Below are 15,544 nucleotides of genomic sequence, written 5' to 3' on the forward strand. Positions count from 1 at the left end.
ACACTCAGTTCCCCTGGTAGTTGTTCCTTGCTCTTGCTTTTTAATTGGAAAGACCATGACTTGCATTTCTTTCACGCCATCTCCGGGGGCCTGGAATAAGGCTTGGTAAATCCTAGGTGATCAATAAAGGTACAGCTATTCTTATCTGGTGGACACCGCTAAACGGCCAGAATTCTGACCTGTGAGTGCAAGGGACAGTAAAGTAGCCTTTTAGAATATGCATCACACAGCAGTTTATTTTCATTGTGAGTTTCCCATGTTCTTGCCAAGTCATTAGTATTCATACATTGTGTTACTTTCGTTGAGACGGCCACGAGCTCAATAAACTCACTATATCTTTTGTCAGTAAAATCTCATTAATTTGGGCGGCTTTGAGACCTGGAGGTAATTCGGACAGGGACTTCTTCATTGTTTATTTTTTCTTCATAGAGCAAAGAGTGGAAATAAAATTGAAAGGGGTATGTCTCAAACATTTAAAATATTTTCTTTTCAAGTACATTCAGGCATTTTAGAAATCCATTTACATCATATGATGTGCTAATTTCACATCATTCTTCCTTGCCTATTAAGGCAAATCGCCATGTCTCTGTTCTTGCAACACATTTATAGACTGGTTAGAGTTGCAATGTATCCTCCAAAACAATCCCACTGCATCTCTTAAAATGCTCTATAATGTACACTCTGTGTTATTGATACTCATCTCTCTCCAAATACCCTAAATTAGAGGGTTTCCTGAGCTTAATTAGTACTTACATAGTATATTGCTTCTAAAATTTTGAAATTACTGCATTGGTAGTAGCTTAATTATTTTGCTAGTAAAATATATAATCACATTGCTTGAAAAGTATTTTTAATAAATACTGTTTATTATATAGACTATGCAGGATGTCGAGATTTATTCTCGAGTGTGTGTAGCAATGGATTTTCCAGCGTCTTAGTGGGGAAAAACAGCAAACTCAGTAGGTGCCCAGACAAATGCTGTGATTCAATGGACGGACACAAAAGCATCCCCACTCGTTAGGGCAGCTGTAGTTCTGATTCGGAAGTGTGAAATTTTTGCTTCCAATAGCTGTCAGCTAAGAAAAGGTAGCTCAAGCCGAGCGCGGTGGCTCACGCCTGTAATCCCAGCACTTTGGGAGGCCGAGGTGGGTGGATCACGAGGTCAGGTGATCGAGACCATCCTGGCTAACACAGTGAAACCCCGTCTGTACTAAAAATAACAAAAATTAGCCGGGCGTGGTGGCGGGCGCCTGTAGTCCCAGCTACTCGGGAGGCTGAGGCAGGAGAATGGCGTGAACCCGGGAGGCGGAGCTTGCTGTGAGCTGAGATCGCGCCACTGCACTGTAGCCTGGGCGACAGAGCGAGACTCCGTCTCAAAAAAAAAAAAAAAGAATAAAAATAAAAAATAAAAGAAAAGGTAGCTCAACTAAACCTGATACATGGCCTGATATTGAAAATCATCTTAGGCTAATTAGGGGACATGACATGGAACAAGTGTCCCAAAACCAGATTTTCAGTTTTTGTTCTTTAAATAAGGCTGCATGGGGAAATGGTCACTTAAAGAGATGGCCTGGATAAGAATGGAGGGATTTTCATTGCTGAAGTGTATTGCCTTAGGGCTTTTCTTCGGCAATAAATACATTTTTAGTCTGGTCAACGTGCTGCACACATATACCAATATGGTGGTACATGGAAAAAAACTGAGATCAACCACAATGAAAGAGGTAGGGGTGAATTAAGGGAGACGACTGTCTTCATCTCGGAACATAGATTGCTGTGGCTATATTTTTGGTTTTCTTTTTGTTCCCCATAGCTGCTGACAGTCTGTGCACACAGGTAATTAGCATTAATGATGTCACTGGCCATGCAGGTCTCATTATGAAATTAGCTGCTTTGCCCAGTATCTGATTTGGCAAAGCAGCTATTCACATATGTGCCAATGTATGAGGCATTCGGAGAACAGATCCGGAAAACAATCTGCAGATTGAAAATGAAGACATCCAATTTATAATCTCTGTGCTTAGCTGGCACTTCACCTTCTTTATGAGTCTAACATCAGTGAAAAAATATCTAATCATGAACTGCTTTTAAAATGTTAAATTTTAAAATATTAGGAATTTAACAGGTTACTGCATTTTTAGTGTGTGTGTGTATATATATATAAATTAATTAGGTGACATATCTTTTTCTCCTTGCTCATAACTTCCCAGCAACATTAATGATAAAAAAAAACTTTAGAAAATGTGAAATTAAAAACAAATTCACATATAAATTCATTCTCCAGCTCTTTTATTAAAAGCTTTTCAATATAGCGTTCCTGATTAGAGGACTGGAAAAGGACGGATTTTTCAGGGGAGAAGCTTGTTAGCATGCAGGAACTCACTGTGGGGAAGGTCCGGACAGGGTTGAGGTAGCTCTCGTTAGGGGTGTTGCCCAGCTTGGAAAGTGCGACCAGAAGTCCCTGGGCCTCCTCGGACTGGCTCCAGTGGTAGCGTTCCAGGTTGAAGAAATGCGCCACGATGTGGATGGCTAGGACGAGGAGATGACACCAAACATGCACCCTGTGGCTTGCTTTCTCCCTAGTTACTAAAAAATACAGTGTCTCTGTGCTCAAGTTTCTCTGTTCTGGTTTTTGTAATCTCCAAGGAAAAGTGATGTATTTACACATCTTTCCCAGTGCTTTGAGTGGAGTGGATTGAATACTTCCAAAGATACTGTACAAAAATCTCCACATTTATTTAAGTTATATTAATAAATAAAGTAAATCTCAGTTCATCATAAAGTGTATAGTTATCATGGAAGTGGAATAAATGTTATGATATCTCAGCATAATTATATATGAAATAATTCTAAAAGAAATAATGATATATAACTTCTTAAGAAATCGGAAAGCATTATTCTAGAATACTGTACATTATACATGCTGATATGTATGTATATGATACTGTACAAAATCTCCACATTTATTTAAGTTATATTAATAAATAAAGTAAATCTCAGTTCATCGTAATTTAAAGTGTATAGTTATCATGGAAGTGGAATAAATGTTATGATAGCTCACGTAATTATATATGAAATAATTCTAAAAGAAACAAGTATATATAACTTCTTAAGAAATCAGAAAGCATTATTCTAGAATACTGTACATTATACATGCTGATATGTATGTATATGATGTAAATGATAGATACCAGGAGAGATATTGTTTTTCTTCTCTTTCAGCCACTCTATTTTCTGTTTATTCCTTTACACATTTTAGTATACAGTAGTCCCCCCAGTCTAAAGTTTCACTTTCTCCAGTTTCAGTTACCTGAGGTCAACCACAATCAGAAAATATTGAATGGAAAATTCCAGGAATAAGCAATTTGTGTTTTCCTCTGCATGCCATTCTGAGTAGCATGATGAAATCTCATGCCATCCCGCTCTGTCCCACCTGGGATGTGAATCATCCCCTTGTCCAGCATATCCAGTAGCCCTCTTGGTTATCAGATCAACTGTCACGGTGTCCCAGTGTTTGTGTGCGAGTCATCCTTATTTTACTTAAAAATGGCCTCAAAGCAGAAAAGTAGTGATGCTGGCAATTCGGCTACACCAAAGAGAAGCCATCAATGCTTCCTTTAAGTGAAAAGGTGAAAGTTCTCTACTTAATAAGGAAAGGAAAAAAACTGTATGTGGAAGTTGCTAAGATCTACGGTAAGAACAAATCTTCTATCTGAAATTGTGAAGAAGAAAAAAGACATTTGTGCTAGTTTCGCTGTCACACCTCAAACTGCAAAAGTTACAGCCACAATGCATGATAAGTGCTTATTTATGATGAAAAAAGCATTACATTTGTGGGTGGAAGACATGAAAAGGAACATGTTCTGATGGATGGCAGCCGGGGTCAGTACTATCCCGTTTCAGGCATCTGCTGTGGGTCTTGGAATGTATACCCCGCAGACAAGGAGGGACTACTCTATATGTATATATACCCCTGCACATACACATTCACACATAAATTTGCATGTGTTATTTCTGGTGGATTGAAATAAGCCATTATTTATGGAACTAAACATACCTTCTGTATATTCTTAAGAAGTAAATGGAGCTTTCTAATTCTGGGACTTGGTGGTGTCTAAATTCTAAATGAAGAGAACAAGCTTAAGAACACAGCATCGTCTGGCCTGAGGATTCTGTGTCTGATGCTGCTCTTTCCAAATCTGTTGGGAAGCCAGCAGTCACAGCTAGACAATGACATACCGATGCTTTTTCTGCAAGTGAAACTCACGCTGGGTGGCCAGTTGATAACTGCCATTGGGATCAGATTCGTGTGTGAAATGAGAATTCATTGCCCAGGGTATAGATAATTTCCCAGTTGATATCTTCTTTTCTTCTGCACCCACAGTGAGAAGTAGCAGGGCCTATGACTATCATACAGTCTATACAGGTTGTGAGTGAGTTACGGGATCCTCCGTGGTTGTACATTGTGGGTTGAGGTGTGGAAGAAGATGTGATGGGGAAAAAGAAACAGCAAGAACTTCTGAGAATATTCGTGTCATTTTGGTCCCTGTGGTCCTAGGAGCAGATTTATTTAGAAATGCTATCTTCTATGCAACCTCTTTTCTTTGTCACCTGAGTTCCTGCTATCACTCCCTTTTCTGATTTGCAAAATTTTCTACTCATGCCTTACAACTCACTTCAAAAGTTGACTTCTATCACACATTCTTCAATTTCACCAGCACAAATGATAGTATGACCATAGCATTTCTCAGATATTACTGTTGCAGTATCTATTTATCCCTGCACCCCTGATGAACTTTGACTTCTCAAGGATGGACTTTATTCATCCTTGAAACCTCAGCACCAGTTTGTATTTGACAATTATTTGCTTAGTGACAATGAGATTAAAGAAAGGTAGAAGGGGTAATGAAAGGGTTGGAAAATCAATCTATAAATACAACCTTGTTGGAGTAGTGTTTTTTCTGCTGACATATACATATATATATATATGCTATATATATATAATATATATATATTGCACATTTTTCTTTAGCCTTTAAGTTGAAAATCAAGTCAAATATACTTCAGGTTGAGGCTCACCCAAGAAGGCAAAGCACTCGATAGTGTTTCCGCATCGTGATGTTTACTGCCTCCTTATGGCTTCAGAGAGGTTAGCACCCACGAGGTACTATGTTTCCTCCCGAGGTGCTTTGTCAAAATATACAGCCGTGTCTATGAAGGGGCTGCCTTGTTTAGCCTCAGCATCCACAAAGCTGGAAAGGCTTATCTAGCAGGAGTCTTTTCCAATATGCTACATGCAAAATGGAAACTATTTGCTAAATTGAACACATTGTCCAGTATTCCTAATTGCTGTTTTCTGATAATTATCTCGACGTCTTTAAAAAGCAGGTAGTACATCTCATAGCAAACATATTGAATATTTACTATACAACAGACACTGTTGTAAATGCTGTAGGCATATTATCTGATTTAACCCTCCTCAGGTATCAGCCTTCTTCTCATTCGACAGACCAGTATTCAAAGAGTTAAGGAATTTGTTGTTGATTCGTGATGAAAGTGGTTTAGTGGTTTGCGTGACTCGGTGCCCCATCTTTTGACCATCAAGCTGTATTGCTTTGTTTGACTAATGAGCAATTATCATACCTGATTTTTAATTGAAAACTAGTTTTTTCTATGGGCTTAGATAAAACTCTGAATGGTTTACCTGGTGTCTTTAATCTAGAGTCCAACTGTTTCTAAGGCTTCTGGCTGATCACAACATTTGGAGTCCTCATTGTAGGTTGGTGTAAATGCTCCTTTTATATTCTGCCCCTTGACCCTTACTCCTCTCCTCCTAGCTTTCTTTAATTCTCTCTCCATACACTAGGGCACTCCAGACAGGGAGTGAAGCTGTTCCCAATTTACAGAAATAGAAACTGAGCTTCGGACCAAGTTAACTGATGTGTTTACCATTGCATAATCCATATATGATAGTCAGAAAGAGAAGGCAGGATACGTTTTTTATATTTTATAACTTTTTTTTGCAGGATAAGTTTTTATATTTTATAACTTTTTTTTTTTTTGAGACAGAGTCTCACTCTGTCACCCAGGCCAGAGTGCAATGGCGCGATCTCAGCTAACTGCAAACTCTGCCTCTCGGTTTCAAGCAATTCTTCTGCCTCAGCCTCTAAGTAGCTGGGATTACAGGCACGCGCCACCATGCCCAGCTAATTTTTAGTAGAGATGGGGTTTCATCATGCTGCCCAGGCTGGTCTCAAACTCCTGAGCTCAGGCAATCTGCCCTCCTTGGCCTCCCAAAGTGCTGGGATTACAGGCATGAGCCACCACGCCTGGCTTTATATTTTATAACGTTCTTCTTCCCTGTAATGAGTTGTTGATTGCAATTTGTTTTCTGTTAGATTGATTTCCACATGAGAATTTGACACTGTTAAACTAAATTTAAGTATGTTGATTGAATGAACAAAGATATTAAACTATTTACTTATTCTTGTTGCCAGGTCTCCCATAACAGAGCTGAAGAAACTAATGAAGGAGTACGAGAAAGCCCCAGATGGTTTTCAAGAGGCAGTTTCTGAGGGAATTTGTAAAAACTATTCTCTCCAGTATTTGTCACACACTTTAAAGTTCATGTCTTACATGTTCCCTTGCTCTCGCTACCTCCATTTTGTTTTCTTTCACAAGGTAGAACATACAAAGTGGAATATTTTATTTATCTCAGGCATTCTCAGAGAGAAAACTGCTTATGCCGATTTTGTTTGTCTAAACATTTTATTTTCCTCTTAGATCTGATCCTAATTTTACAGCAATCTTGGCTTGGAGCTAAAGATATACCAACCGCTAAATTCAGAATTGTTGTGACTTGATAGACACCAGGGGAGATACTATTTTTGTTCTTCTTTAGACATTATATTTTCTATTCCTTCCCTTCTACATTTTAGGCTTTTAAAAATATAAGTAGCCATGCTGTTTATGTTACAGGGACAAGGGCTACAGAGGTGGGATAAAACAGTGATATGGTTTGATTTCTCCCTCTCTTAGCCATCAATATCATTTCATGTTATTAGATTTGATATTAGTATGTAACAGAAAGAATACTGAAGAGGATACTTCTCAGTCACCTAACTTCTTTTAGGCCCTTTTTTCCCCATCTGTGAAATGGGTAGATTGTACTAAACAAGGTTATCTAAGCCCCCTTCCAGCTGTGTGGCTCCTGTGTCTTTCTCTGAAGTTAACTGGGAACATATTTATCATCTAAAAGGGATTTGTAGACCAATATGGAAGTAATGCAAACACAAAGCTCATGTTTTCATGTTTCCAAAGCCAACTCTGGCTTAATTGGGGCTCTTCAGTCTTGCAGTAAATCCAACGCCATTAGCTATGCGGGGCTGCTCTTCCTGGGCCTCTGTGGACTTTCTACAGTATGCACTTCTCTGCCCTTGGAGGACCGCAAGACACACATTTCCATAACCCACTCAATTGTGCCAGGCTAAAAGGTGCTATAGCTGGATCTTTCTACAATTTTGTGTTCTCCCCAAAGTACTTTTAAGAGAGCAGCAATTTTGGAAACACTACACATGCGCATTTAATTGGTATGTGGACTTCTGAGTTCAAATAAGGAGCTTTCCATTGAAGAGTGAACCAAAAAAAAAAAAAAAAAAATCATAAAGGCTACTATTAGAGCCAGTTGCCCTGAAAAAGTTCTTTTACCTTCCTTCTTTCATTTTATTTTTCAGGAGATCAAAGTGAGCATAATTGGGGGGAATCTTGGAAGTGTGGTCTGTCCTTGCTGTCTTTCTGCCTGCCTGTCAGTGATAACAGTCATTTTGGAGTTAGTCACCTCCTAATTAAGCAGCCTTCAGAAACAAGGACCCAGGGACAGATTCTGGCTCTGCTTCTGCAGCCAGAATTTGGCTGCAAACTTTTAAACCTGTGGTCTGATTTCTGTAGAAGGATCGTTGACTCTGGCACCCTATGTGTGCCACGCATTTGTAAATCACATTAAATCCTGTCAGGTAGGGCTGGGGATGCAGCTTCCCTGAAGCTCCCAGAGCCTCAGGGGGAACTGGTTAGGAGCAATCCTTGAGGGGTCAGGACTGAAGAGTTTGTGCCTTTAGGGCTATTCTCAAGCCTGGGTCTCCAAATCTTTATTTTCTGGGCACCCTTATTCTGTGCTCTCTCCTCTCACCCTGCCCTTGTTATGTTTATTGATGTTTGTAGACTAATTTTAGCAACTCATCAGGAGCTGCACTCGGCTAATTGTTCACTCCTGGAACCTGGCAGAAGCAAGCTGCCGACTCTGCCAGGGAGAGCTGCCTGGGTCACTATTTAGACACCCCTTGATGGAAGCTGGAGCGCAAAGTACTACTTTTCAATTGGAAGGGTCTTCAAGGTCTGCTGTGGACCAGGGACTCCAGAAAGATCTGCATTAATAAGAACGAAGAGGCTGTGAAACTATGATTTTTATACCCATGGGGTTATAGGTCCCTGAAAATGATTTATTAGTGGTTGAAGAATGCTCCGGCAGCTCTTATCATAGGCAGACAAGCAAGAAGGCAGGAAGCCAAAAGAAGAGTTCCTGTCACTGCATTTTCCGTGATGTCCTTGATTACAGATACCATTGTTTTCCTCTTCCCTCCTCCTCCCTCGCCTTCTTCCACCAGTCTCTAATTACATCCTTTAATGATTTGACCAATTAAAGCCTGCAGTTCAGCTTACAGGGGAATGCATGAGAAATTAGAGGTTGGCATGCAAACTTCGATGTGGTCGCACTTTTTCCAAGGTTACACACCTCTATTAAGCCAGCCGGCTATTTGAAATGCAGCATAATGGGCGATGCTAATAAAATAAGCGCAGGGACATTTTCAGCTGCTCCCAAGTGAATCTACCAGAAGAAGAAAATGTGAAAAGCAGAGGTGTTTGCATGAAACCAAGGCTTAGCATTTTTTTTCCTCCCAAAAGCGCAGTTGCCAGACGCATTTCTTCGTTCATGTGAAATGTAATAATTGCTTTGTCAGGGTTTGGGAGAAGCAGAGAGCTTTCTCCCCAGCCTCCTGCATTTGCAGGGAGTGGAAACACCGCAGCTCTGCTGGTTGCCATGGAGGAGTGGGATGAGGGGCACTTTGCTCTGGGTTGCAGTTCTGACCCTGCTGGGGAAGCCCCAGGAGATATCTGGGAGCCTGGCAAAGCAGTGGGGTTCAGGAGGAAGGGGGCCGGAGAGAATACTTGATTCTCTCCAGGGATATGTGAGGGAAAGAGGGAGAAAGAGCACCTGCTTTCTCTGGTTGCAGCAGAATGTGAATGTATTATCTTGGACAATTGACATTGTTTGAATCTTTTCCCTCCCCACACTCTGTTCAGTCCACCCCAGACTGCTCATGACTCCCTGAACAACTCATGCATATGTGTCCTGTACCATTCCCAGTGATTCCTTCAACCTCTCTTGCCTGCTGGCTCTCACTCATCCTCAGTTTTCACCAAATTTGTTGAGGACCTCTTGTGTGCCAGGGACCAGGGCAGCCAAGAGGCGTAAGGCACAGGCTCAGCCCTGGAGGTGATCAGCTTCTGGGGAATGAATTTCACTCTGTGGTAGAAAGTATGACCTTAGACCCCTCAGTGAAGTGGCTGCGTTGGGGGAGGTGGGCCAGGATATGAGTCCTGGGCATGGCCATGTCTCACCCATTTAGCACCATGAGGAGGACAGAGCATTTCAGGCAAAGGGGATCCCTGGACCAAAGGCACAGAATGCTTAGGAACTCCTAGGAGCTGGGTGTGCCCAAGGGGAAAAGCCAGGGGGATGTGGCAGGAGATAAGACTGTGGCAGGGGGCACAGGCAGGGGGCACACGCAAGGTCATTGGAGCCCTTGGTCAGGCTAAGGGCTTTGGATTTGATTTTATTTGCAATAGCAGCAAGTGAACAACCCTGTATTCTGCAAAATTCCAACTAACTCTCATCCTGACAATAATCTGCACATCTCATTGAAAATTTTTTTTTTTTTTGAGACAGAGTTTTGCTCTTATTGCCCAGGCTGGAGTACAATGGGGCATTCTCGGCTCACTGCAACCTCCACCTCCCGGGTTCAGGCGATTCTCCTTCCTCAGCCTCCCAAGTAGTTGGGATTACAGGCGTGAACCACCATACCTGGCTAATTTTTGCATTTTTAGTAGAGACAGGATTTCACCATGTTGGTCAGGCTGGTCTCCAACTCCTGACCTCAGGTGATCCACCCGCCCCGGCCTCCCAAAGTGCTGGGATTACAGGCGTGAGCCACCACGCCCGGCCTGTATTAGTATTCTATTAACTCCACAGAAGAAAGAGCATGAGGAACTTCTCAGATATCACACTACCAATCAGTAGCAGGGGTATAAAATAATTTGGTTACCTGATTTTAGTCAACAGCTGCTTATACTAAATTATACTCCATCCTAAAACAGCCCTGACCGCACTAGTTTCAGAAAGTTATAGCTGCTTTCAGGGTATCTTTAACACGGGGGATATTCATTATACGTTTCTAATGCATTGGTATTATTGATACACGATTACATATAAAGAAATGTACATGCCCAAAAGTTTAAGGAGAAAACTATTTCATAACACATTTTTCTTATTCTTTGCTTTCTTTTCTGTTGTGTTTTTTTTTCTTTTTGAGATGGGGTCTCACTGTGTTGCCCAGGCTGGAGTGCAGTGGCACAATTTTAGCTCCCTGCAACCTTCACCTCCTGGGCTCAAGCTATCCTCCCACCAAAGCCTCCCAAGTAGCTGGGACCATAGGCATGCACCACCACGCCCAGCTAATTTTTTTTGTATTTTTGGTAGAGACGGGCTTTCACTATGTTGCCCAGGCTGGTCTCGAACTTCTGAGCTCAAGCAATTCACCTGCCTCAGCCTCCCAAAGTGCTGGGATTATAGGCGTAAACCACCATGCCCGGCCTCTTTTCTGATGTCTTTTGATGCTGGCTGTTTTTTCCCCCCTTCTCTCTGTAATATCTTTAAAACTTTCTCTTAGAGTTCAAGTCGGTCTTAAAGCTATTGTATTGTGATAATATTCTTGCCATTTTACTGTGTTATGCAGAAATCAAGCTATTTAAGATTTTAAAGGAAGCCTGGAGATTCCTTGAATTGCTTCTGTGATGAGCCTATCAAGGAGCGATCTGGTCTCTGTTTGGACATCACCCATGATGGGGAATTCAGTATTCTTAGGGGAACTTCATTCTAATTTTAGATAATTTTCAAGGTCCGGAAAAGATTTCCATTCCTGAGCCAAAATTTCTTTCCCTGAGTCTTTATTCCTTCGTGCGTTCACTCATTCATGAACGGTTATTGGTGCCTATGCATACTCAGCACTATTGTGGGCCTTGGAATACAAAGATGAACCAGCCTTATTTCTTCCCCTTTATCCCTGAGCTGGTTTTCTCTAGGACACGATGTCTTTTTACCTTATTTCCTAACAAACCACAAAGACCTTTTACAAAGCAGTTCTCAGGTTGGTTTAATCCAGCGTTGAAGACAATCAGTGGGAGCATCTTCCCCTCATGTCTCACTGCACACCCAAAGTTGTGTTAATTGGCACTCGGGCACCGTCTGTCATGTCTTGTTGCTTAATTAAATTCACATTTGTTTTGAGTGTTCCTTTTACTCTGCTTTTTTTTTATGCATGAGAGGATAAAAACAAATGAGGAAAACATTTTATAGTTAAATTAGTTTGAGAGAAATAGTCCTGAATCATAACTCTTTATCGCTCAGATAGCCTTTTATTTCAATGTCTTTGTTTTCCAGCAAAACCACAAGCTGGTTGATGACTGCTCCTCCTCCTTTCTTCCTCATCAGAGTTTAACCTTGGCCTTGGGTGCTAATTTCTAGTGCCTTCCTCTTGAATTAGAAATATAATAATAGCAATAACACTTTATATGCCGATAAAGCTTCATGTCTTTTCAACACCCTTTTATGTCCATTACCTCACTATGATTCAGAACTTTGCTCATATGATCTTTCTTTTCTTTTTTCTTTTTTATTGCCCACAATACTATTTGACAGTCATTTGCCTACGACTGTGAATGAGATTTTGAACAGAGGTCAATTTTATTTCCAAAGTGAATTATATTGAATAACAAAGTGTCCCTTTTTCAAGTAAGTATTTATTATTGTATTATTAACAAGCTTAACTATTCACAAATGAAGTTTCACCAACTTTTCTTTGACCAGTTGAGGTCTTGGTAGGGGAAAACTTATAGGTAAGTATAAATTGAAAATGTAAAAACCCATTTGTATAAGGTTTACAGGGTCAGATAAAGGGCAAAGTTTTCTTTTACCTGAGGGTGAGACTTGGGGAAGGCAGAGTTAAAACAAAACTATGAAGTTAGGCATCAGATATTGTAAAATCCATTGAGCAATTAATAAGTACTTACTTGCATTAACAGCTATCCCATAGGCGACCAGTTTGTGAAATCTGAGGTTTTTGTCTAATTGCCTCCTCCACGGTCCTCCACAGCACTAGAGTAACAAAAAAATATGCCTGATTTATGGAAAAATTGCAATGAAAACAATCTCATGAAAGTTAAGAGAGTAGGACTCAGGCTCTGCCTCTAAACTGCTTAAAGTGGGGCTATGTGTCACAAAAGTTAATGGCCATTAGTCAAACAGGCAAATCAAAAGGTTATTAGTTGCTTTGCTGAACTCTCAACTCAAAAATGATTGACTTATTAGTTCTCTGTTTATAATTCAAAACTCTTGAATAAGCCTGCCAAAATACATGCCTCACTCAGCTTCTTTGTTTAAAAATTTAAGGTAATAGCCATCATCCTCATTCATGTGTTTTAGGTAGTCTGCAAATTATTCCTACATATACAAAGGCAAATATGCATCTATATATAAATATTCATAAAATCATGATGATGATTATACAGGCATACCTCGGAGATATTGTGGGTTTGATTTCAGACCACTGCAATAAAGCAAATATTGCAATAAAGCAAGTCACACAAAAGTTTTGATTTCCCAGTGCATATAAAAGTTATATTTATACCATCCTGTAGTCTATTAAGTGTGCAATAGCATTATGTCTAAAAAAAGTACATGCTTTAATTAAAAAATACTTCATTGCTAAAAAATGCTGACACAGAGACACAAAGTGAGCACATGGTATTGGAAAAAATGGCGCTAGTATACTCGCTCCACACAGGGTTGCCAGAAGTCTTCAATTTGTAAAAACCATAGTATCTGAGAAGAACAATAAGGGGAAGTGCAATAAAATGAGGGATGCCTGCATAATACAGTATTTTACCTGGTAAAAGTTTTTGAAGGTCTCATTCTCTGCATGCTATTTTGTTTGACAGGAAGCACAGGTAAGTTCCCAACACAGTGAAATCAATGTAATTGAGAAATATCCCATTATGTTTGGTAGAGGTTAAAATCTACATAATAAAATCTATGTACTGTGATTATGCTTTTGTGGGTGAGAACCCAGAGAGATGTTTCCTGGTGGCGTTTGTCTCAAAAGCTTATTTGTCTTCTTTCAATCAGAAACAATGATGGTTCCAGCTATTATAATGCTTCCATCTTCATGGGGCAAATATATCCGGAAACTGTTGAGCAATGAGTTGAGTGTCATGTAGGAAATCAATGGCAACAGCCAAAGCCAAATCAGATAGATGTACTGATTACCGTTTTTCTGTCTTAGCCTTTCTGTTATCTCTAACAAAGAAACCCAAGTTTAAATAGAATGACTGAGGATTTCATACTAAAGTACATTTTTTTCAATGGCACTTATGTGAGGAAGTCGTAACAGTTGAGATTATTTCAGATATTTTAGTACTTACAATACTTGTTCCTCTTATGAATGAAATAAGGTTTCGACTGACAGGTATTAGAATTAGCATGCAGTTAAAATTCAGGCACAGTGCGGACGCTCGTGCCCAAGCCAGTGTTGACTGTCCACATGTAAAGACATAAAAAAGAGATTCAGGGAAAACAAGGATCCAGGGAAAATAAAATGCATTTTGTTTTCTGAAAAAATAATGTTTAATCATAAACTGTACTTACACCCAAAATAACTCGTGTGTAATGGAAAGACTCCTCCTCTTCATACCAGTAGAACGTGTCAATAAACAGATAAAAATTTATTCCCAGCCATGAGAGCTAGAGTAGAAAGGAAAGAGAATCAATGATTACTACCTTCAAGCTTTTTCTCTATTCAAAATCACTTGGGGTTCTTCTTTTAAAGTGGAATGAAGAGCTTCTCAATATTAATCAGAATTACTCCACATATTTATTTCTCATAGATTAGTTTTTAATAGGATTATAATGGTAATACATTATTACCTTTATTAAAAAGATTTTAAACACATATGAGTCAACTTTAAGTGATTTAATGAAACTACAAAACCTTCTTAATCAACGTTGCTTGACAATGATGTCAAGAAGGAAGAAATCTTTAAAAACAACTCTGAGAGTTCTCTAGAAAAGTTCCAATTTCATAGTCTAATTCAAAGACTTCATTTGATTTAGAGAAACACTCATACATTATGCAAAAACAAACTACTTGACTTTAAAAATAATTAAAAATGAGCTCAATCGGAAAACAACTTTGCATGATTCTATAAGGGGAAATTAAATACATCTACTGAATGTTTTCTAACAAGTTTTAGTCTTTTAACTAGAGTAATACTTCAAGCTATTTAGCGTTCCTATACAAGTTTTCCTAAAAATCAAAGACTATTCAATCTATATATTTAAAGTTGAATAACAAAAATGATACTTACTACTAATATGGTGGAGAGACCCTCATTCAAAAGCCAGCACCCCATCATGATACTTGTTGCTCTTCGGCTGTCAGCAAATTTCTTCTCCCTCACCTGTGTCTGGATGTTGGGTCGTTAGTAAGGGCTTCCCTAGTAAATTATTTTGTCTTTGTGTCATAGGAAGCACCTACAGGGAGCAGCTCTCGAGGAATTTCTAATTAAGGACTTCTTGCCGAAGGCACATCACCACACTGACATGCCTCATGACCTGGGTAAATACAAGGCAAGTCTCTGTCTAATGATTCCTTTCGTCAGAGATTTTATAAGAAAAGAAAGCTGGTTTTACTAAATTGTCCTCATGTACTTTATACCTGTTCATTTTCTACATGATTGCAGTCAAGATGACAATAAGTCTTTATGTAAATCTGAGAAATAACCTAAGTGCTGAAGGCTGCATATAGCAAAGCTCTTTCTCTATTTGTTATTTTTTCCACTTTTTTTTTTTTTTTTGAGACAGAATCTTGCTGTTTTACCCAGGCTGGAGTGAAGTGGTACGATCTGGGCTCACTGCAACCTCTGCCCCCTGGGTTTAACGGATTCTTCTGCCTCAGCCTCCTGGGTAGTTGGGATTACAGGTGTGCACCATCATGCCCGGCTAATTTTTGCATTTTTAGTAGTGACGGGGTTTTGCCATGTTGGCCAGGCTGGTCTGGAACTCCTGACCTCAGGTGATCCACCTGCCTTGAATTCCCAAAGTGCTGGGATTACAGGCGTGAGCCACCGCAACCAGCCATATTTTTTCCACTTCTTT

The 15,544-nt window shown here is 39.8% G+C and overlaps 1 protein-coding gene across 1 annotated transcript in view; it reads right to left on the reverse strand.

Annotated features, from left to right (window-relative positions):
* NOX3 (NADPH oxidase 3) overlaps positions 1–14,841 on the reverse strand; it is a 60,370-nt gene extending 45,529 nt beyond the window's left edge. Inside the window, exons 1-5 of the mRNA XM_034963127.4 lie at positions 14,755–14,841; positions 14,036–14,131; positions 13,813–13,923; positions 12,403–12,487; positions 2,384–2,529 (exon numbers count right to left, since the gene is read on the reverse strand). Coding sequence (XP_034819018.3) covers positions 2,384–2,529; positions 12,403–12,487; positions 13,813–13,923; positions 14,036–14,131; positions 14,755–14,802 — 486 coding nt within the window. The 5' untranslated portion in view covers positions 14,803–14,841. The remainder of the gene's footprint in view (positions 1–2,383; positions 2,530–12,402; positions 12,488–13,812; positions 13,924–14,035; positions 14,132–14,754) is intronic.
* Between the last annotated feature and the right edge of the window lie 703 nt (positions 14,842–15,544).

Source organism: Pan paniscus, chromosome 5 (assembly GCF_029289425.2).
Source record: "Pan paniscus chromosome 5, NHGRI_mPanPan1-v2.0_pri, whole genome shotgun sequence".
Classification (NCBI taxonomy): domain Eukaryota; kingdom Metazoa; phylum Chordata; class Mammalia; order Primates; family Hominidae; genus Pan; species Pan paniscus.